This window comes from Eptesicus fuscus, chromosome 15 (genome assembly GCF_027574615.1).
Source record: "Eptesicus fuscus isolate TK198812 chromosome 15, DD_ASM_mEF_20220401, whole genome shotgun sequence".
NCBI classification, from domain to species: Eukaryota; Metazoa; Chordata; class Mammalia; order Chiroptera; family Vespertilionidae; genus Eptesicus; species Eptesicus fuscus.
In genome coordinates, this window is record NC_072487.1 from 61,616,966 (window position 1) to 61,640,708 (window position 23,743).

At 42.6% G+C, this 23,743-nt stretch overlaps 1 protein-coding gene and 1 long non-coding RNA gene across 4 annotated transcripts in view; one reads left to right on the top strand and one right to left on the bottom strand.

Moving 5' to 3' along the window:
- Nucleotides 1-23,743, bottom strand: part of LOC114231666 (uncharacterized) — a 41,502-nt gene that overhangs the window by 16,702 nt on the left and 1,057 nt on the right. For all 3 annotated transcript variants that reach the window (XR_008558244.1, XR_008558243.1, XR_008558245.1), the window contains exon 2: nucleotides 6,872-6,984. This is a non-coding gene — a long non-coding RNA (uncharacterized LOC114231666). The remainder of the gene's footprint in view (nucleotides 1-6,871; nucleotides 6,985-23,743) is intronic.
- Nucleotides 389-23,456, top strand: DNAJC25 (DnaJ heat shock protein family (Hsp40) member C25). The gene is made up of 4 exons (XM_008141802.3): nucleotides 389-774; nucleotides 19,018-19,170; nucleotides 19,321-19,791; nucleotides 22,231-23,456. The coding sequence occupies exons 1-4, from the start codon at nucleotides 454-456 to the stop codon at nucleotides 22,351-22,353; spliced, it is 1,068 nt and encodes a 355-aa protein (XP_008140024.2). The 5' UTR covers nucleotides 389-453; the 3' UTR covers nucleotides 22,354-23,456.

The window sequence follows — 23,743 nt, forward strand, 5'->3', positions numbered from 1 at the left end:
TCTTCCTTTTGGAAAGGCAGCATGCGGTTATTGAGAGGAAGGCGTCCGGGGTGCAGACCAGGCTTTCAGACCCTGTGCACACACCCCGATGCTGACAGCCAGAGGGCCAGACTCTCCGGTGCAGCCGGCGAAATCGTGCTGTGCAAAAGATCGCGTGCGCAGGGCACCGTGGATGGGACAGCGCTCTGCACAACCTGGTCAGTGCGCTTTTCAATCCGACAAATCCAAACCCTCCGGCCGCCGGGGTTAGGAAGGCGTGCCGTGACCAAACGGAAGCTGCGGGCCGGCTGAGGCGTCCTTCCCTAGCAACGGTCGCGAAGAGCGTGGCGGCTGCCGCGGCGCCCAGTGCGCCTGCGCGGAGGCGGCTCCTGCTGACTTGGAGCTGGACGCGGCGGCGGCGGCGGCGGCGTGCGGGAGCGCGGCTGGGGCGGTGGCACCGCGGCCGAGGCCGGCATGGCTGCGCGCCGGGGAGCCGGGGACGCGGGCGGGCGCTGGGTGCTGCTGCTGCCGCCGCTGCTGCTGGCGCTGCTGCTGGCGCGGCCGGCGGGGGCCCTGGTGGAGGGGCTGTACTGCGGCACGTGGGACTGCTACGAGGTGCTGGGCGTGAGCCGCGCCGCCAGCAAGGCGGAGATCGCGCGGGCCTACCGCCAGCTGGCGCGGCGCTACCACCCCGATCGCTACCGGCCCGAGCCCGGCGACCAGGGCCCCGGGCGCACGCCGCAGAGCGCCGAGGAGGCCTTCCTGCTGGTGGCGACCGCCTACGAAACGCTCAAGGTGAGGCCTTGGGTCGCGGGTGGGCTGCGGGGACCCTCGGGGGCGGCGCGCGGAGCGAGGTGCTTCGCCTCCCCCCCAACCCCGCCGGGCGCGGAAGCCCCTACGACCGACCGGTCAGAGGTCAGAGGTCAGATGCTCGCGCCTTCCCACGTGGCCCCGGGTGAGAAGAGCCCCACGGCCCGTTGACAAAGCCGGGAAACCCCGCTGGCCTCCGGGGGCAGCCCTCGCCGTGCACGGCCTAGCCCAGGTTGGGCACCGTCCGGCTCCCTCCGTGCGAGCGTTTTCCTAACGTGCAGCTCACACTCGGGAGGCGGAGTGACGGTCGGCACCAGGACCTGTGGTGGAGACACAGGAGAGGCCTTCCACCGGGAGGGTGGTGTGCTAGCGCCCATGTGGGGGTGGTCTTCGGTGTGGCCCCCAGCTTGGGTTTACGGATCGAGAAAACACCTCCAAAGAGCCACGGACAGCCCGCCCGAAGACCAGGTGTTTGGCCCTGGGCTCTGACGCCCAGTGTGACCTTGGGTACAAGTGACTTAATGTGCCCAGTAGCTGCTGCTTCATATGTAAAATGAAGGCCGGGATACCTCCCCACGGGGTTTTTATGAGGATAAATAAGTGGGAGAAGCCCCCTACGTAGGGCCTGGAAACAGGGGCTTAATGAATTGGGATTCTAGGCTCCCGAGAGGAGAGTTTCCGGTAGGAAATGTTCTGTATGTGTGCATTGGACAGAGGTTTCACCGAGTCCCTGGGGAGCGGGAGACGAAGCCTGATCCTGTTTTCTCCTACGGCAAAAATCACACCATGTCAGAAACCACAGAGTATAAATCCTATTTGATGGAGGTGTTTCTGCCTCCAAGGCCCCATCGTCATCGTGCTAATGTAACTGCAGTTGCCGTTGTATGGTGTTTCTTTTTTTTTTTGAGGCCAGCTTTTCATGTTGCTATGTAGTCTGCTTGTAATGACTACTTTGAGCGGGTTATACAATAATTTAACCATGGATTATTTTTCCAGATTAGCTTTCCAGAGCTGAAAATACTGAGTCAAGGAGTTAAAGGCTCTGCATTCATGCTTCCCAGAGCGGTTTGGATAGTATGGCGTCATAAAATGAGCATGCCTAGCCCCCCGCCGGTGTAGCTCAGGAGGTCACAGTTCAATTCCTGGTCAAGGCACATGCCAGGGTTTCAGGCTTGATCCCCAGTAGGGGGCATGCAGGAGGCAGCCAATCAATGATTCTTATTGGTGTTTCTGTTCCTCCCTCCCTCCCTCCCTCCCTCCTCTTCCTCTCTCTCTGAAATCAATAAAAACGTATTTAAAAATAAATAAAATGGGCATGCCTAGTTCCCTACATTTTCGCTGCATTTTGTTGGGGTTATAATTTTTATTGGGGAATAAAAGTTAACTGAGGAATGGGGGGGTGGGGGCGGGGAGAAGTGTACTGAGGCCAGAGGGTTTAGCTGCCTATCATTGAGGATAAAGAGTAATTGAGGGAAGACTTTAGAAAAATGGGAAAGAACTTCTCCATCCAGGGCAGCCAGCCTATGAAGCCCCAGTCTGAGTGTTTCTTCCGTGAGGAAAGATAGTGGTCCAAAACAGCCCTCCGAAAGCCTGCTGCTGGCCCTCCAAGGCCCTGGGGGCTTACCTGGAAGCACCGGCAGATAGAGAACTTCCAGAAGAAAGGGCAGCAGAAACACTAGCAACTGTGCCTTCTGCTGTGGTTGGAGGTGGGTATGTTTGGCCTGAGAATGGTAAACATGTTAGTAAAACAAGTGCCAAGGAATAGAGACAGTAGAGAAATTCTTGCCGGGAGGAACCTCAGGATCTAAATACTCTGGACATTTTTCTCGAAGAGACAAATTTAGAGGCTTATCTGGCGGATCTGTAATAGTTGCCTCTAAAGGTCTCTACCCCTAAAGTTTAGCATTGGTTTGTCAGCTTATAAAAAGTGCATTAAAATGACTTGCCCACCTCACGAACAGGGAACTTTTGGGCAGTTAAAAACGAGTATGTCTGGAGAAAGGGACACTCTCATTCCTGATTCCCACCAGAGGTTTGTGGTAGCTACTAGGCCTCCAAACAGGAAAACGAAATTGCAGTTGCACTATTGCTGCAAGAGAACAGAAGTTATCTGGAGAGTAAAGGGATGTCTACGGGTAGTTGGACCTCTGAAAATCAGACTGAGCCGAGCTCTGAGAAGAGTCCCTTTTTAAATATATAGAAACAGACATGGATTCCATTTTCATTGGAACGCCTCAGGAAACTTACAAACACGTGTTGCAGATGCCTTCTCCTGGAATGAGGAAAAGGACTGTGACTTGCTTTGTGTCGAAGAAGATATTAAAAACAAACAGGGTGGTCTGATTTTATTTCAGGAAGTTGTGAGAATGTTGCCAGGGAGTATCATTTCTGGGTAACCCAAAGATCCAATGAACTGAGGCCCGAGCCTCAGTTTAGATGGCCTCAGCCTTCCACGTTAGCTCTTGAGGCAGTGGGGGTGTTCCTGTTTTTGCAGGGGTTGTATGTGCAGGCTGGAAAGAGCTTGTGAAGGGTGAGAGGTGCACGTGGCCTTTGTTATTAAGAGGAGGTCAGATAGAAAGAAGAGGGGGACAAGTTGGTGAGTTCCAGTGGCTCTGGAATGAGGACGAAATGCAGAAGCCCATCTAGAATTCCACGTCTCATCTGGAGCAGCAGCTGCAGACGTGGGGCCACGTTTCATTTGTTTGCTATTTTTGTTATATTCTCTCTCTTTCTCCATGAAGAATAACAGTACAACCCTGTGAGAGTTGTACTTATCTAGGGAGCCAGCCAAAAAGGAGGGAGGGGATTGGGAAGACGTGTTCAGTAGTTGCTGGCATATGTTTGGAGGAAAAAGATTATATTTGCTTTGTAGAATGCACAGGTAAATTTGATCTCAAACAGTGTAGCTAACAGAAGTTGCTTCTCTCTGAAATCTGAAATAATTTAGTTGTAAATTCGTTGGAGCTAGGAGCCTTTTTTCTCCCTCTAAATTTTTTCATAGCCTTAATTTCTCTTATTATTGGTGTGTTCGAGTTTCTTTTATTATTATTTTTTTATTTTTCAATTACAGTTTATATTCATTATTATTCTGTATTAGTTTCAGGTATACAGCATAGTGGTTAGACTGTTAGGGTCTCTTAGTATTTTTAACATACATGATATAAGAAGCTATATTATATACTCATAACCTTAAGTGATGTTCCATCAAAACTTCTAAAGCAAAGGATCTCTGAATGTGCATAATACTTTACCAGATGGGAATATATGTGTGTAAGATTTAGTGGATTTATGATGCTAAGGTTGTCTTGGTCAAATAAATGACTTTTTGAGATTTTTTTTTAGATGGTGGTTGTTAAAAAATAAATACACTAATGTTATTTAAATACATTTGGTAAGACAAGGAGATAGTATCACAATTAGTCATTGTTAATTGTTTTTTTCCTAAAGCATCAGGTTTATTACAAGATTTGACAGAACCAAATACTTTAATAAAACCCTCCAAAAATGGGAGAAAAACAATAGCAGGGCCAGGGAGAAGGGCCCAGGAAAAAACAGTCCATTCTCTGAAGTCTCATTCAAGTGGAGGCCAAGGGCTGGACCCACAGCGAGGGCGCGGCGGCCTCTCCTTTTGACCCCCAGAGGGCTCCAGGCCGTCCTCCAAGCTGAGCAAGAATTTTGGATAAGATGCTTCTGCAGGCCCTGGAGGTTCCGGATGCCTTCCTGATTGGAACCCTCTCACTCACAGGTTTTTGCACACGCAGCATGTTTTTCTCGCACCACTCTGACCTGCAGCTGTTTGCATCCAGCCTCTGGCTGACCTCCCTGAAATGAAGCTCAGCACCTTGAAGTTCAGCATTTAAAATGCAGGGCGTGCAACTTGACTTCCCTCATAGTCGTTGACTGTGGCCCTGCCTTGACCATCCACAATTTAAAAAATTATATTAGCGTGACATGCTGCTCGTTAGTGGATGGCTTACAGTGCATGAGTCTTAACAGGAAACTGAAGACCCTCCTAGCCACCCCTGCTGGCCCTCACTGGCCAGCGGGAGAACGAGGGTCCACCATCAGGCTGCTCAGCATGGAAGGAGTTTTTGTTGTTGGTTCTCTCTGAGCGCCACCAAACTGCCGCTGCTGTGGGTGGAAGGCCACGCGGAGCGCTGGGTCAGGGGTGGCTGTCCCTGACTCCAGGCTGGGCAGGTGAATGGCAGGCTCTTAGGTCTTCTCTCTGATGGCAGAACCTCTTGGGCGGGGGAAGGACTGCAACTGTTGGGGTCAGGAGAGTGCAAAGTCTTACTCCCATAGTGTGGCCCTTCACCTTGTATTCCGTGCAACTTACTAAGATCAGGAATGTGTTGTACTTTCTGATTCCTGGATCTCGTCCCACTCAAATCCCAGGTTCTTCATTATCTCTGTTCTTGGGGTCCATGTGGCCCCAGGGTGGCTCGCTTTAGGCCAGGGTTCCTTCTCCTGGCCCATATTGAGCCAAGGGCCTTTCAGTATATAGTCCAGGGTTGTTCTTCTTTTGCTGGGGTTGAGGGTCATCATTTTTTAAAAATGTTTTGACATTCTGTAGACACAGGTGTACATGGAAGTGCTCATTCTATACCTGCTGCTTCAGTTCCAAAAAGTCCTCCCCTACAACTGTCAGGGTCCCTTCACCATCCTGTACAGAACTACCCCCAGGCTCCATACATCAACAAGAGGGCTTCCCTGCTCCATCCATTCCCACGTACCCCCCCCCCCCCCCCCCCCCCCCCAGCTCACGTTTGCCATCTTCATAGCACTGACCACAGTGGAGCTGGTTCTTGTTTACTGTCTGCCCTGCCCATGAAGGAGGGACATAACTGTCGTGTCCCCTATGTCTAGCACAGTGATTAGCAACAAAATACGTGTTTCCTAAATATTTGTTGACTGGATTAATAGAAGAGTTTGGGGGAACTAAAGAAGATATGGCCAACTATTAAATCAAAGCGATTAATAAAAACATCTCAGAAAAAGTCATGTTCTGTCCTCACTCAGCTTTTAGTGGAGATAAGATAGGAAACAGGTCTGGGTCTCCGGTATGTGGGCGCTTGGTGAAGCTGAGGGGAGGCCAACAGGTAGGAATCTTGCTGTAAAAATGAAAGAAGATGATTCGTCCCTTCAGTGGGACTTGCCAAAGGATGCTATGAATTTGGATCTGCAATGAGGCTGCAAGGTATTTTTACACTTTGAATATCCATCAGCAGATGACACAGAGGACTTCTCAGGTGACCTTGAGTAGGGCGTTTAGGTAAATTTTTGTGTTACTTAAGTGAACCATCTCTGTGGAGAGAAGTGATGATGAGACTTGTTAATTTACATTTGTAAAAACACTTTGAAATCTCTGGATGAAAGAATTGCAGCAAAGGCACAAATTGTGAGGAAATAGTTGGGTCAAATTCTACCCTATTATGAAGGACACTTAGGGGGAGTCTCTGGCACATTACTTTTCAAAGTAATCTAAGAAAGCTCCCTACTCTCATGTATACGTTATTATTTGAGTAATTATTTTCCTTTAACATTTCTCTCCTAACGTCTCAGCTTTGTGTAAAGGGAATCTGTAGAGGGATTTGCCTGTGTGGTTTTCCCTCTACAACACTTCATTCAGTTTGTTAACTTTTACCTTACGTCAGTGATACTCCTGACAGTCTCTTGTTGAGCTGATTGGGACCCAATAAATTCTAGATAGATATTCAGAAGTTATAGGCCGAGATTAAAATAAGCTCAGAAAGGAGAGAAAAGAATTTCAAAGAAAGCTGCCGGTCTATGAGTTAATTAAATCCATTTATAAAACAATGGTAGTAATAGTTACTTAAGAAATACCAATGGAATAGAACATTTTCTTGGCATAATGATCTCTTCCAGCAAAGTATATACAGACTGAAAGATGAGACATTTATTGTAAAACTGTCAAGGCAAAAGCCAAGCTCTGGATAACTTTAATTTGAGGTCTCTATAGCCTGGGGTGTTCAATCAGGTGAATGAGATTCAGGTTTGGGGTCCTTTTAAAATGAATTCATGTATCCCTTTAACCTGCGACGCAGGCATTAGTTAACAGTACCTGGTATGGTCCACTTCAGTGAAGCTGGAGGGAGTCCGTGCGGAGATGTCTTTTTGATGGACCATGGATCCAGTTGTAGGCCAGGATGTTCGGTGTCGTCTCCCGACAGCATGCTGTGGAAAGATTGTTCTCTGAGCTTGCATTAATTTCAAGGGCCTTTGTAAGTTCTTTGCAGTGAGTTAAAATAAGGCAGGTTCCCACGTTCCCTGGTCTAGCTTCATAGGATAAGCCTTCCAGTAACAATGTTAGAAGGGGACAATCAATATATACCAAAAGGAATTGACCTTAAGCAATACCAAGGGAAAGGCTTTAAGCCAAAGCAGATGAAAAGATTCAACAAGTTTTACCAATTGACTTTTACCTACCTTGTCAGTTTATTCTCTAAAACTAGAGGACGGGATAATAAGTGCAATGGAAATGCTACAGTATTAGCCAAGATTGCATATCTGTTATTGAATGTGACTATTAAAATGGGTTCCCTGACCTCTGTGGGACTCTGTGGGGACGTCCCAAGCAGGAAAAATCCTTTCCAGAAGTATTTTAGTAACTGTTATGGCTGCAGCCCTTTGATGTGGGAATGCTCTACCCAAGGAGAATGCATCATCATTAGCACATTTTTATCCTTGAAATCCATTTTCCAAACATCAAATTGGCCTCCTTACTTTTGTTTCCCCCTTTTGTGACTAGAGATTCCCTTATTTTAGTTAGGCAAAAAAGCTTTGCAAGCAATTATAGAAAGTTAAATGCTTAAATGTAAAATTTAGCTCTTTAAATATTAAGGTTTGGTTTACCTAAGCCATCAGAGTACATCTTTACTCTCCCTTAAAAAACTCTTGTCCTTTTAACAGAGAGAGAAACCCAAATACCAGTTCTCTGTCCAAGTACTTTAACTTAAATAAATCCGTTCCAACCTTAGTTTGACCACATACAAGATTTTCTTTTTCAAGATTCCTTTTCCATGAACCTTCTGCAACACACACACACTTTCTGCAACTTTCATAAACTTCTATCTTTTATTTTAAATTTTAGAACAGTCATTTACTTTTGGACACAATTACTTTCATTTTCTTCAATAAAACTATTTCCATTCCTCTTACCTTCCTTTACCAAGAGCACATCTTATGCTCTATGTGAATCCTTCTCAATCACCATAACACCCCTAACGGACTTTGTCACAAAGGGATCTCCATCTGAGGCATCTTGTGCCCTTCTAGCCTTGTAAAGTGACACATTAAGGCTCCAAATTTATTTCCCTGGTTTCCCATCTGGTCTGTTCCAAAGCTGAAGAGCAGTGGACAACTATATCTCCTTAATTAAACCAATATCCTTAAGCCGGTTTTTATTTACTAAAGATGAATCTTAGATCATGTGCACTTTAAAAGCAATTGCATTAGTTTCTGTTCTCCAATTTCTATGAGTGCTCATTTATTTTAAACCTATTGAATAAGGCCCTTTTACAATCTAAATTAGAATTTGGCAGTACCGTCTAGCGATAGAAATAGACCATATCTATAACAGACATACATAGACACACATAAACACACAGACAGCACAAAACCCAAAATAAAAATTATGGATTCAAGTATGTCTCTGGCAGATGGACCGAGTTGAGGTTTTGCTTATATGGTCAAAAGTTTTTGCATGCAGTAAGAATTCCTTTAAAGCTGTTGTTTAAATCAAAGAATGCATTCCATTGTCTCTGAGAGCTTTGAGATTCTCTCCTTTAACGTTTCTCCTTAAGGCGGGCTTATCAACAAACACAAACAAAAGAAATAGAAAGCAGGTGTCCACAATAAAGTCGAAAAGCTCCAAAAGTAATGAGAATGGCCTCCAAAGTCCTGAGTCTTAAAAGGGGCAGGTTTTCCTGGGGGAAGATGGAAAAAAATGGCTCCCCAGGTGCAGTGTAAGCATCAGATGCCTGCTGCCCACCTGGAGACGAAGGTGGGAGGGGGAACAGGTGGAGGGTAGGCAAGCTGGTAGGTGAGGAGGAGGAGCTGAAAAGTGAGGGATCACCTGAGGTTTCATTAGTAAACCTGGTTTTCAAGTCACGAGCACAAGGGTCAGAGGAAAAGTTTCCCAGTTCGGCCAGCACTGGTTTCTTTTTTAATTTATCAAGGCGTTTACCCAGTTTGGAATTATTGTTTTTCTTAAGGGAGGTGATGGTAGCCTCTTGACTTTATTTAGAGTTCACAAGGTACCAGATTCCAAAAAAAGCATCCCATGGTTTCGGGGAGGGCAGTCGTCTCTTTGTTCCTGTGAGCACACACACACAAACAAGCCTTGGGCTTGCAGAAGAGCCCTTCTTGCCAACAGAGCTTCCGATCATCTTGTGTGATCTTTGTCCAGGGTCCTAGCCACTTGCGATTCTCTGGACCGTAATTTTGGTGCATGTAATCGGCCCGAGTCCCAGGCGGTGGCTGGTTGGCATGTGAAGCGTAGAGCATGGGTTACCCATTTTGCTCTCCTTTTGGGTGGTGCCTCTCTGAGTGCCTGTCAGTGTGGGCGCCCTCCCAGATCTTAGGGATGAGGCCTGGTCCTCACCTGGAGGATATCCTCCCTGGGTACCAGACTCCAAGAAGCAAAGCCTTCCCTGGAGAATACTGTCCTTGGTGCCCAACAAGACTGAGGGGTACCCCTCCTAGGCACCAAACGGGTGAAACAAGGTCGCCGGATGAGGGTCCCCCACCTAAACCGAATAGTCTCCGAGACCGCATCCGCAAGAGTGGGAGACCTTGGATCTGAGAGGACTTACTGCAGGAAAGCCAGCTCAAGCATAAGGGGCTCGTGCAGGTGCCAGATGCCTTGGTTTCTAAACGGAGTCAGGTCGTCGTGTCAGCTGAAGGTCGCTGGTGTCAGTTCAACACCAACAAGGTCCTCCAATTTGGGGTGTGATGAAGTACGACAGTTTTAGTGCAAACAGCTCAATCGTGACACAGCATGGCTGGTAGGTGGCCCGGGCCCAGCCACTTCTCCGGCTAGACAGCTCGGCTCAGCTCCACTCGGGGAGACATCATTTTCAGAGTTTCAGCTCAAGCAGGGGAAACAGTGTAAAGTCTTTTTTTAAAAAAATAAATAAATATTTGTAATGATTTCAGAGAGGAAGGGAGAGGGAGAGAGAGATAGAAACATCAATGATGAGAGAGTATCATTGATCGGCTGCCTCCTGCACGTCCCCTATTGGGGATCGAGCCCGCAACCCGAGCATGTGCCCCTGACCAGAATCAAACCCGGGACCTTCCAGTCCACAGTCCAGTGCTCTAGCCACTGAGCCAAACCACCTAGGGCCATGTGTACAGTCTTCAGTGGAAAGGGAAAGTGGTTCTTAGTCATTGTTATTTTAGCAACAGAGATTCTATCATTGTTATTTTAGCAACCAAGATTCTGCCTGTGCATAGAGAGATTGAGGAAACGCCGAGAGAAGGATGGGTTATGGGGGAAGCTGAGGCACTGCAGGTCTTCCTAGTTCATGTCCTCAAATAACTTAAAATCCCAGCTTTCTGTCCTACGAGTGAGTGAAAGCATATGGTTCTGAACTTTCTCTGTCTGGCTTGAAACCTGTATAACCTTATTAACCACTGTCACCCCAATAAATTTAATTTATAAAATAACTTAAAGTTCCAGATTTCAGCAGGGTTTCCAACTGGTAGGATCTCACCCACTGCTTTATATGTGCTTCATAATGAGTGAAGACAATGAAATGGTATTTAGTGTATTTGACTGCTGGGGACTCAGGGAATCATGGACTTGGGAAGTTCAGTAAACGGACTGTCCCGCACTGTGTCAACACTGGGTCTTTTTGTGTGGATATAGCACTTATCACACTGCACTGTAAATACTGAAGCCCTTCACCCCTCGCCACTAAGCCACGCTCCTCAGCTTGCCTGTGTGTGTATCCGCGGCGCCTAGCACAGTGTCTGGCACATCAGAAAAAATGGAAATCGAAAGTGGATTTCTGGAGTTTTTGACATTGGAATGTGAAGCCTACTTTGGCATTTTACCCCAAATTAATTGTGGTGTTAAAGAGTGGTACAGATAAAGTTGATTGGTTGGGTATGAAGGAGAAATTCCTGCATGAGAGAAAAGTTGCACTTCTATTTTTTTCAGGAGAAATTGTGTTCTGAAGGTTTTTACATCAGAACATTAATTCATTTTTGAATATAAGTAGGAACTGGATAAAATAAAGATGGCATAAAAATAAGCAGATAAAGGAATCGGTGGGAATGATGCACTTAAAAAAACTATGATTGGTAGAAAAAGAGAAAATAGCAGAATTTGACTGCGTTTTGCGAGACCACACGAGCAGAACATCGGAAAGGCCTTGGAAGTGTTGCATGAAGGCCCTGTGATAGGTCAGGGGTGCGCAGGTCGTCCCAGCAGCACGTCAGTTCCTTTTCACCCGTCCGATGGACGCGGCAGGGCTTTAGCACTTGGGAAGAATTCGGCAAAAAGGGGGGTTCTGAACTCCCTGCCCTTTACGTCACTGTTTACTGTTCTCCTTCGTGTATTTTCTTACCCCTTTCTGTAACCGGCGCTGACGGTGCTGGGGAGGAGACGGTTCCTGCCGTCAAGCTTCTAATGTAACGAGGAGACAGATACTTACTGTTTGGGTATTTAAGTTACATAATAAACGTGTGTAGATTCTATCGCCGCAGCTGAGGGAATAGGGGGCGGAGAAGGGTGTGCTCTTTGATCTGGATCTAGAACAGACACCAGGGCTGACGACGAAGGGACATGCCGGTAGAGGGAAACTTGATCAACAGCAACATGCAGTGCTGAGTGTGGGGCCCGCTCCAGGAGAGAGCTGTAGTTTGGTGAGGTGCTAAGTAGTGAGGGTTTTCTCCACCAAGGACCACTTTTATTATTTGGTTCCCAGAGACTCTTTTTTTTTTTTGAGGGGGAGAATGAACTGCACATATTAGATTACTATTTTTCTTTCCCAGCATCAATCCAGATTTTAATCTGTTATCCATAATAATTTAGTATTCATAAAAATGATAGAAATTATGTAAATTTCTATAACAGTTGTGATGCTGACAAACAGCTGGAGAGCAGATAGTCTTTATTTCACACGCAACTCTGTCTGGTCACGAATCCCTGGACATTTGTGAATATTCCGAGGCCTTGTCTGGATCCAGTGGGAAGACGATAAGTTTGATAGTGATTTCTCCCATGGCCCAGAGGGTGTGGTACCTTATGTGCCACATTTACTCCTTCTGCTGTGACCCCATAAGTGTTGTTTATTTTTTACCGATCCCTTAATCTCAGCTGTTCTATACCCTGTTTATGGCCACGGTTGATTATACACCAGATGTACTTAATTCTAGTGCTGTGTCCATCTGACACATGATGTTATCAACAACCAAGCAGAGCTTTTGATTAACACAAAAACTAGAGATGATATAATGGTAGCCAGAACCCGAGCACTTGACATTTTAATTGAGCGTGTGCAGATTTATCTTGTGTAAACAGAACATTTTGAGACAGTCACAGCACAAAGACCTTCCTGCATCTTTCCATAGCCTGTCTGGTGCATCGTAGGGAGAGTGTTTCCGGAGCCTGGAACACAGTCGGGGATCACATGGTGAACAACCCTTTAAGCTGTGTTCAGGAACTTGAACTTCACGTATTGAATAGTTACCAGAGGTTTCCAAGTGGAGAAGTAACACGAGTCTGATGTTTGATTCAGAAAGGAAATTCTGGGCACAATTTTGAGGCTGGTTGGGGAGGCAGGAAAGCACTGGTGACTGAACTGATTATTTCCGTCTTCTGGAATCTCATTCCTCTTTGGGAACTTAAGACTCTCTGCATTCCGTTCAGGTAATTCCCCCTCCGCAGTCCCCCCTACTCCCACCCCCCCATTAAATCTGTGGTCACAGCTTCCTTCTTTTTCACTGTTGACTGTCTTTCCTCATCTTCCTTTCATTCAAGCTGTCGGAGATGGACATGCACATCAGCCCATGTCCTGGAACTGGTCTTAGGTGAACAATGAATGCGCTCAGCCTCACATCTGAGGGCTCTGCGTTCTTCTTCCTGGAACTGTGTGTGGCATTTGATGCTGTTGGCCGTGTAGTTCTTTAAGATTCTCCCTTGACTCCCTTGATGCAGTACTCTCCTGTTTCTCCTACCTTTCTAGCCATTTCTCTTTTGTCTTGAGAGTCTTCTTTTCCTCTGCCTACACCTTAAACATTGCTTTTCCTTAGAGTTTTATCCTTTTGGTACTCCTCTTTTTCTTTTCCAAGCTTTGCCTAATGAAACTTAACTAAATCCTTGACAGCTCTAAAATATCTGTTTTCTAAGTTCATATTTTCAGTTGTCTCTCATCTGTAGCACAGGTGCCCCAAATTAAACATGTCTGAAATCAGTCTTGTTAATCTTTGTTAAAGCATAAATTTAAAAATACAATGTAATTATGACTCAGACAAATACAAAATGAACATGTATCAGATATTATTTAACTCATTAATGAATGAGGGAACCAGGAAGATATTAAAATTGGTTCAAAAGTGGAAAAAAAAGCCACACATTTATAGTCCCTAGACAAGGACTGCTGACCTGCCTGAAAACTGGCCAGTGTGACAAGGCAGGGGTCAGTTGCATTACACCAGCACAGTTTGTCTTTCTGTGAGCAGGAATTATTTGCACGACTTCCAGTTTTCTGCAAGTTAGTTCTGTCTCGACAAAGTTAAAATAGACTTTTCAGAGACAAAGGCGAACCTCTCCTACAGGACTAGATAATCCCTGGAGACTCCAAGAATTGGCAAGATGTCTCATAATTCTTTTTTTCTCCCCATTTCAAAATTTCCCACAGTTTCCCCTCAGATCTTCTCCACGTTTGCTGTCTTCATCCTCTGCTCTTCATCTTAAGAGTAACCTGGTTCACACAGTAACTGTTATTAAAAACTTCAGTCATGCTCCACATGATTAATCACTAAGTCCTATTCATTCTACTTCTTAGTCTCTAAAACCTGTTTTTCCCTCGTCCCATTCTTTACAGTACTATCAGTTATCTTTCAAAAATGCATACTTCTTTCTTCTCAGTGCCATTGGCCTCATACTTAAAAACCTTTATTTTTGACTAGCACAGACAATAACAGCCTAATACCTTAACATGGCGAATCCGGTCCTCTCCAGTTCTTACCCAAACCTACCTTCCTGGCCACATTCGTCCCTCCCTTCCTTCTCACTTTCCCCAGTGCTCCAGCTTCACGAAATCTGCTCTATTCTTTGTTTCTTCTGTACCTAACACTTGCTGTTCTCTGCGCCTGGAACAGGTTTTACCACACCTTCCTTGCTTTTCAAAATCAGCACTCTCTGCCTCTTGTGTGACTCCCATCACCAGTGGTCTCGGGCGGAGTCAGTCCTTTATTCCTTTGCACATCAGATTGTGCTTTTCTTGCTCACTAGATGCTTCTCGGTGGGAGAGTTCCTGAGCCCTGGACCTCATCTTATTGGTTTATTTACCCTCTTTTGAGTTCAACACAAGGCTTAATGCCTTGCATAATAATTTGCTGAATTGAAGATAACTGAAGTTTTTAAAAGCTCAGTTAGCCAAGTTGATGATGATACTATACTATTAATTGAAACACAGAGGAACAGATTTAGGTTTGGAGCATGTTGAATTTGAGACGTTTCTGTTACATTTAGGAAATGTCCAGGAGGTACTTGGAAATAGGTGGACACAGGAAGGACAGTGTGAGTGTACTATATATATGTGATGCTGTGAATCATGGGAGTTGTTGAGATCACATGTAGACTGAGAAGAGAAGATACAGTGGCTAGCGGGCAGGGAACAAGAAGAAAAATGAAACTGATAGTAGTTAATTTTCATCATCTTTAGTAGGATGTAATGGCCTGGAAAAAAAATTTAGGGTAACAGATTTTTTTTAAAAAAAGATCATTTGTGTGTATTTCTTTTAAAAAAGAATGAATACGTATTTTTAAGACCAAACAAAATATTACTATGTTTTCATACATTATTGATTCCTGGCCTTTACCATCCTAAAATGGTTTTTACTATCTGTGTAATGGAAACTTTTTAATGTAAAACTGGCTGCAATATCAAATTATTGCAATTTATATTTCTTAAGATTAAACAATTCATTATTTCTTTTAAGGGCAAGAAATAATCTATTCTTGCCTCTGGGGCGGGGGGACTGATCTTTTCCTGAGAGAAGGAAGGATGCAGTACTTGCTTTGCTTGTGGGTTTCCCTTTGTTCACTCTCGATCTAGATGTTGGTGGTTATGTTCCAGTCCTCCTGCTATGCCCGAGAGGAGGGGGAGTGGCGTGGACACCAGCAGCCGCACCTTTTTCCTGTAGAGATTAGAAACCAGGAGCTTGTTGCCCAGCTTGCAAAGGCTCAGGACAGAGAGGAGGAAGAAACAAGTGTAAAGGTTTTGGTTTTGGAAAGAAGTTGGAATCTTCCAGACCCTGGGACCTTAGGATCCACAAAATTGCTGGAAGAAAAAGTACCACTTGTTGAAAGGTAAGATATTAAACTGTTTTAAGGTTTAAGCTATTTAAGCCACAGTAGCATACTCTGACAAGCTATGACAGCAAGCAGTCATGTCTGCTCAACTGCAGTTTTTTGTGACATAATCACCCATCCAGCCTTCCTGGTGAGATGGAGACCTGTGTGGCTGGGAGATGTGTATAGTGAGTTATACGGAGTTACAAAATGTCACCCCTTTTTAAAATGATAGTTGCTGAGTGCCAGGCATTGTGCTAGGTCTTGGGTATACAGAGGTCACTGAGTCACCCTACCTATCTTCTAGAAGTGCTTACTCCAGGAAAAGAAAACAACTGGTGATTACAGTGTGATAAGTGCTATAATAAGTAGGTGATGTGTGTGATAAGGTGGTCTAACTCTGTCTGAAGCAGTAACATTTGTGTCCTAAAGGATTAATAGGAACTCATGAGGTTGGAAAAAAGGCATGGGCATTTGAGTTCGAATTCTGTGTTCAAAGACAGGTCTGAGAGAGCATGCTGGATTGGAAAAAGACACTAAATTCCAGGAATTACTATCTGGCTGTTTGCTGTGGACAGAAGAGGGGAGAGTGATGAGGTGTTGCTTGGTAAGATAGGGCCAGGTATGGAGGCCTCATTGGTTGCCAAGGAAATTTTAACTTACCTGATTAGCCATGGAGATTTTTTTTTTAATGTGGGAGTATCTTAATTCCAAGATACATAGGAGAAAAATATATATACATATATGTGGTGTTAAAGTAAGTATGTGCCTGAGGCTCTCTAATTGGGTTCTAGTCTCTGTGTTTTCTTTTTTGCTAATATTGCTGGTATCATTGTGTGCTTACTAGGTTGATTCTAAACTTTGTGGGTTACTAACGAGTAGGATTTTGACTTAGACTGTTGAGAGCTCCTAACTCTCCAATTTGTGCCAACCTTGAACACCTGCTAAAGTACATTATGCCTCAGCCTAAAATCATTTTCTTCATTCTGAGGGAAAGCTATAAACTGAGTCAAGATTCTGGCTGGTTCAATGCTATAACAAGGAGGTGGCCAACCTTCTTGTCTCTGATCATGACCAAAACTGGGTCATAAATTTATGGTGACTCCAGGGAAAAGAAAACCATCTGAGAGAAGTCAGACCTGGCCCTGAACGAAGCCTTTGCAGGAATGAGGTGTTTTGAGGGCTTGTTGATGGGCTCTGATTGCAATGGAAAGACCAGACACAAGGTCTAGGTTTTGGAGTTGCTGGTTGGTGAGCATTGAGTGACAGTCCTGTTAGAGTAGCTCAGGACTTGATGATGTCACAAATCTAGGGAACCATGGGAAGATGGTGACCCTCCGGGAAGATCTGGGTGACATGCTGAGGGAGGCTGCATTCTGTGGATCATGACCTTCACTGAGACAAGAGAACAAAGAAGAAAGGATAACTATTGGGTGTATGACATTCACATAAGTGGATTTCGGCCACACTGAGACCGGAAGCACAGCCAGGCTGGGGGAGGGCCCATGTAGATAGTGATGCTGGAGCTTTAGGAATCTGATCTCAGTGTGGCAGCCAATTTCAAAACTACCTCTCATCTGGTCGGAGAAGAATCACGTGTGAAGAAATACATTTTTAAAGGGCATCTGCCAAGATTGGGAGGCCGAGTTAAAAGCCACGGATTTCAGGCCAAACGCAGAGCATTTCTATAACATTAGCCCCAAAACCAAAAAAAAAAAAAAAAAAAAAAGAGGAGAATGGAAAAATTCTCAAAGGATATACTGAAGTACCAGAATGAAATACATCAGGAGACATGGGCTTTAGTTTTCAGACCTGTCATTATGGCCTATAAAGTTTAACTCTTTAGGTTACAAGCTCTAGAAAATAATAATGGCTTATAGAAGGAAGAATTAATTGATAGTTGAGTCGTGTGGCAGTTGCCACAAGAAAATCTTTTTTTTTACAGAAATGAACATATCAGGAGTGAATTTGAAAATAATATCAGCTCTTCTTATATCACACACAGTTCTCATATTGGTCCTCTGTAGTGCCATGGGGACTTTAAGTATAGCTGTATCTAACTATACTAGGTACTAGTTTATCTAATTTCACGTTCTAGTCAGAAGTTGAAAATACTTTGAATGTAATGAAAGAGATTTGTCACTGAAATTGTGGTCATTCAACTTCAGAAATCTTAATAGAAAATATGCAGTGACTTCAGTGGCTACAGGGAAGGTTTTAGTCATTAGCAAACTTCTTTGAAATCTGTGGAACTACATTGGGAGGACTCAGGAGGAGGCCCTGCACGGACCCCGGCCTCTGTTTGGTAGCAGAGCACCAGGTGCAGATTTTGAAATGTCTTTGCCTAAGAATCTGTAACTTAATGGACGTTGAATAACGAATTCATCTAAAAAAAGTCCTCTAGGTGAAAAAGATCTTTGTTTTCATAATGGGTTCTGTGTACTTACTTATAGAGTAAATAATTTGTTGTGCTTTTAGTTTTTAACATTTTTTTAGACACAAGACAAAATACGTTTCCTGTGTGGTAAAAGCAATTCATAACCTAGTTTAGTAGCTCTTCAACCAATGTAGCTCAATAAAAGACTGGCATTTATCCCTGTTGGAAATTGATGAAAATTATAGAAGGTTTTAAGAAATGTTTTATTTGTGAACATTTGTAAACAGAGCAGCATTTCAGAGTGTTAATTATTTTCAACATGTTTATATGATGAAAAAAGATTTATATGTTGCCTTGTTTATGGACTGGGCTGAGATAAGACTTGTAATAGTAAAGTACTGTGTATTTGTAACATGTTTTTATATAATGTGTTATTTGATATTCAAAACAACACTGTAAGATTAGTAGAACAGTATTATTATCTCTTTTTTTTTTTTTAAAGAGGCTAACAATGTCACCCAAATCACAAAGCTAGACTTTGACCACTATACTGCATAGATGTTTCTCTGAGATGAAATAATTCAGTTTTATAGGCCCAGACTGGCTTCGTCTGCTTTTTGTTGTCTTCATCATTGCTTTCAACAGAAGGCTTTCTACCTAAGGCTGGAAAATGATTGAATATGTACAATAGAGACAAACATTTTTTCCCATCAACAGTTATTGAGAGTAGGTGTCAACATGCTCTTAAGTTATAAGAACACAAAGACATCCTTAGTAGCACAACACTGGCTAAAAAGGAATCATTAATTATTATTAAAGTGTTTTTATTTTTCTAGGACTGTTTTAGATATTTCTAAAAAATATCTCCCTAAATACTTAAGAATTTAGGGAGATATTTTTTATTACACTTTATAGCTAACATTAAAGTTCTGGAATCACATTAATGTGCCTTTGAAGAGGGATGAGAAATTTTTTAAAAATATTTTTTTATTATTGATTTCAGAGAGGAAGGGAGAGGGAGAGAGAGAAACATCAATGATGAGAGAGAATCATTGATCGGCTGCCTCCTAGCCCGCAACCCGGGGATGTGCTCTGACCGGGAATCGAACCGTGACCTCCTGGTTCATAGGTAGATGCTCAACCACTGAGCCATGCCAGCGGGGCGGACATTTTTTTATTTTGACAGTGCTTTTACTCAGATTAACCTTACATAATTATAAAACTCTAGATTTGACTTAAAAGATTATAAACTGAGGCCATTTTAGGAACTGTCTGTGAAATTGGACATCTTGCTATTTTACAGGATGAAGAGACACGAAAAGATTATGACTACATGCTGGATCACCCAGAGGAATACTACAGCCATTACTACCACTACTACCGCAGGCGCCTGGCCCCCCGAGTGGACGTCAGAATTGTGATTCTGGTCAGTGTGTGTGCCGTCTCGGTGTTTCAGGTGTGTATTGGAGGGTATGCGTATGTGCTTGCCGAGTGAGGTTATTGAGGTCCCTGTTTTTAATCAGAATGGGTTTGGGGGGGGGGTGGTGCTCACCAAGATGAATTCTGGTAATAAAAATCACCCATGTTTATTTGTTAAATATTCTAGTTTTTCAGCTGGTGGAATAGCTACGACAAGGCGATCAGCTACCTGGCCACAGTGCCCAAGTACCGCATCCAAGCCATGGAGATCGCTAAAGAGCAGGGGCTGCTCAGGAAAGCCAAAGAGAAGGGCAGAAACAAGAAATCCAAAGAGGAAATTCGTGACGAGGAGGAGAACATTATAAAGAACATTATAAAGAGTAAAGTAGATATAAAGGGAGGCTATCAAAAACCCCAGATACGCGATCTTCTCCTGTTTCAAATTCTCTTAGCTCCTGTTCACCTGTGCTCATATATAGTCTGGTACTGCTGGTGGGTCTATAATTTTAATATCAAAGGCAAAGAGTATGGGGAAGAAGAAAGACTATATCTCATACGTAAATCTATGAAGATGTCAAAGTCTCAGTTTGATAGTCTAGAAGATCATCAAAAAGAAACTTTTCTTAAAAGGGAGCTCTGGATAAAGGAGAATTATGAGGTGAGTAACAAGTCTTCTGGGATTTTTATGTCACCTTCCATACCAACGTAAAATTAGGTGTGTGATAAGGATCACAGAAGTGCACTCAAATTTCTGAAATCCAAGAGCTAAATAATGAATACACATCTTACTTTTACCCTGGCCGGTGTAGCTCAGTTGGTTAGAGTATCGTCCTATGCACCAAAAGGTGGTATGTGTTTGATTCCCGGTCAGGGCATAGACCCAGGTTGCTGGTTTGATCCACAGTTGGGGCTCTTACAGGAGACAACTGATTGATGTTTCTCTCTCACATTGATGTTTCTCTCTCTCCGCTCTCTTTAAATCAGTGAACTTGTCCTTGGGTGAGGATTTAAAAAAAAAAAAAAAAGGTCTTTTATTGAAAGTATGACTATATTTGGTAGTGGGATAGTGGATTTTTAATCTGTAATTTGTTTTTTTAAAAGATGAATTTTAAATACTTGATGCTGAAAATGTTAAGGATGATCTAATTTGTTGTGTTAAACTAGAATGGGATGATAATGTATGTTTGCAAGGGTGTCACAACAACTTTCTGTTAACTGCCCTAAAATTTGGTCTTCCCAAAATTTCCTTCCAGTCATGTAAACTTAGCCACAGAGATTAAAAAACAAAACACAGAGAGAGGGTATAAAAGATGGAAATTTCGTTGAAATAGCTTCATTCCAAACAAAATGAGCACAGACTTCTGCATAGTAACTAACATATGTATGAAAAGTTACTTTTATTTTTAAATTAAATTGACTACTATAATGCCTCTAACTGTGGGCATTTTAATAAGTGTAATACTCTACAGTTGTCAGCTACAACAGTGACTTTGAGGTGATCAGCTGCCAAGCTAAAGTCTTAAAGCAACTAGTAATCTCACCATTATATGTTAGGTTTGGGGTAAAATTAATTGGTTAATATATTAAATAGAGGAATAAAAAACAGTGAACTCTTCCTAAAAAATCTGAACTATAATTGTTTTTTTAGTTTCAGAGACATTCCTTTTTATATGTCAGATTCTAAATAGATTTTACTAAAAGTAAAGCTTCAGTCTGAATTATATTTAAGTAACTTAACTTACTAAGAATTACCAGAATGTTTTGGTAAGTAATTATATTCAGCCTGATTATCACTAACATAAAAATGGAAGGTAACATACTATTTTGCTCCTAAATTATCTGAAAAGTTTTCTTTTTAAAGTAGGTTAAGCAGCCTAAGTCACAAAATTGTCCTTCATAGAGTACTATTTTGGGATTAATTATCTATAATAATAAAAGCATAATATGCTAATTAGACTGGATGTCCTTCCTTCTGGACAAAGCTGCAGCAGGCGGGGGCCGGGGCCAAGGCCCTTGCATGAATTTCGTGCATTGGCCCTCTAGTCCTATATAATAAAAGCCTAATATGCTAAGTGTTCAGTCGTCCATTCAACCAATCAAAGTGTAATATTCTACTGATATGCTAAGGCCGCTCAACCACTCGCTATGACATGCACTGACCACCAGGGGGGCAGACAGTCAACGGGTTGACCAGTCGCTATGATGTGCACAGACTACTAGGGGACAGACGCTCTGATTGGTAGGTTAACTTGCTGCTGGAGTTTGGGGGACTGAGCGAGACGGGCCGGACACGCCCTGGAGCCCTCCCGTGGTCCCTCCCCAGCCCTGATTGTGCACTGGTGGGGTCCCTCGGCCTGGCCTGCGCCCTCTCACAATCCAGGCTGAGGGATACCCACCCCCCCACCCCCAGTGCACGAATTTCATGCATCGGGCCTCTATTGTTATTATATGAGATTATCTTGGTCATTACTTCCTAAATTTGGAAGTAGAGTAATTCCTTTGTAAAATTTGATATAACTTTGAAACTGGTTATGAAAACTTGTCCATTTAGTGTCAGTTGACATCCACTGAAAGTTACAGAGATGCATATATTTTGTTCTTTTTCCATGTGGTTTATTTAACCTTCTTTGATAACTTTAGTAAAATATTTTTAAAAACCAATAATTATTTTTGAAGATAAAAATAGATTGGATGTAAGTTCAATTTGGAGACAAATGTATATACCAGGTCAGTTTGTTCCTTGGTTAGGGTCAACAAATACCGAAAGCCACCAGTTAAATTTACAGAGAACCACATTAAAAAACGAAGTGTGATTCTTAATATTGGACATTAATTGCAGAGAGGAAATGTTTAAGTCCTTTAAACTCAGCTTGTGTATGATTTTAATGAGGGCTAGTCCTTGTACAAGCTGTTCTTTAGTATTTAACACTGAATGTTCAAGTGCTTAACTGCTTGGTATTTTTAGTGCAGAAGACAAACCAGTACATTCATTGGACACTTTTATCTAAACTTATATTTGAAAAATGTAAATATGCCATAAAGCTTATGACAAATGTTTCCCTTTGGATTATGAAGTCAGTGTTTTTTATACTTACAGGTCTACAAACAAGAACAAGAAGAAGAGCTAAAGCAAAAATTGGCCAACAACCCTCGATGGAAGAGATACAGGAGATGGATGAGGAATGAAGGGCCCGGACGGCTAACATTTGTGGATGACTGAGGATTGCTGGAATGCTACTGTGCCAAACCTTAATCGTGATATTATTTTCATAACTGAATTATTTTAGAAATGTTTCCACTACTCCTCTGCAGTAACGAAAATTCCTTAAGTATTTGATTAAGCAGAATAATGAAGAAATTTAAACTTTACCTTAAAACTTTATACATAAGACATTTACGATTGTTCAATTTTTATAATCTATTTGTGGATTTTGTTAAAAGATTTAACATGAAGATTTATAAGTTGCCATTTAAAAATTTTATATGTTTAGTTAAAAGATTTGACATTGAAAATTTATTAGATATCATTGAAAATGTTTACGTATTAAGTGCTTATTCTTCAAACGTGTTTCCGTATTCTCTGTTATAGTGCGACATTTTTCTGCTTTCGTGGCCTCTGATATTTTCACAAAACATAAAACATTATAACAGCATTTCATTATATTATTCTGAGTGTCTTTCTAGACACAAACTTCAACAAAATGATTTCAATTATCACATCATCTTCATTATAGTCGTTCTGGGATTGAAATATGTTCACAATATATCTCTAGGAGAGTCCTCTAGAATGTCTTCCACTCTTCCTCCCCAGTCATAGTATTCCTGAGAAGGTCATAAACTCTCCAGGAGAGTGACTCTGCGTTCATGTCCTTGTAGGATGATCTTGATTACAGTCATTATAGGACTATGACTTTTTTCAAACATGTTTCCAGAAGAGACCTTGTACAAAGGCCTTTTGTACCACAGTATTGCTTTTTACCCCCACTTCAATTTTTAAAAAGTGACGAAGCAGAAATAGTGTACTGAGAAGTTGTTCATATGTTATGAAGTCCTTGCATGGTAAAAAAAAAAAATCCATTGTACATGAGTGCATTTACATACATTTAAACCAGAAAAAAATAAGTGACTATGTGCTGTTCTTTCAATGAGATATAAACAACGAGATACGTTGTATACATGTGGAAGTGAAAGTAATTCACACATAATTTGACTGAAGCAAGTGTGATTTTCACCAAGGTATCAATGCACATGCGTGGTAGTGAATCAATACTGCTGTTAAAGGATTTATCCCATGCTTCATATGAATAAAATGGTTGCAATGTGTCACGTTTGTTGGTATGACATTTTAAATCAAAGATTAACATACTGCTTTTGTTACACAGTTTTAAGATTAACATACTGCTTTTGTTACACAGTTTTTAAAGATTAGGATAGATAGTAGATTATTATGAGAATTAAACAAGATAGGAGGAAAGTGCTGGCAAATATGAGTGCTCAGTAAATGTTTCCTTACCTTCAGAGGGAACAGGAGCCATTCATTCTCATTTGTTAAAATCCAGGGCAGGAGGGTGTCTACTGATGATTTAAAACCCCGTGTTTCTTTATTCTTT

Excerpts from the sequence above, each read along its gene's own strand:
- DNAJC25 (XM_008141802.3), top strand. The coding sequence starts at position 454 with ATGGCTGCGCGCCGGGGAGCCGGGGACGCGGGCGGGCGCTGGGTGCTG. Across the intron at positions 775-19,017 it reads CCGCCTACGAAACGCTCAAG|GATGAAGAGACACGAAAAGA; the intron begins GTGAGGCCTTGG and ends GCTATTTTACAG. Across the intron at positions 19,171-19,320 it reads GTGCCGTCTCGGTGTTTCAG|TTTTTCAGCTGGTGGAATAG; the intron begins GTGTGTATTGGA and ends TAAATATTCTAG.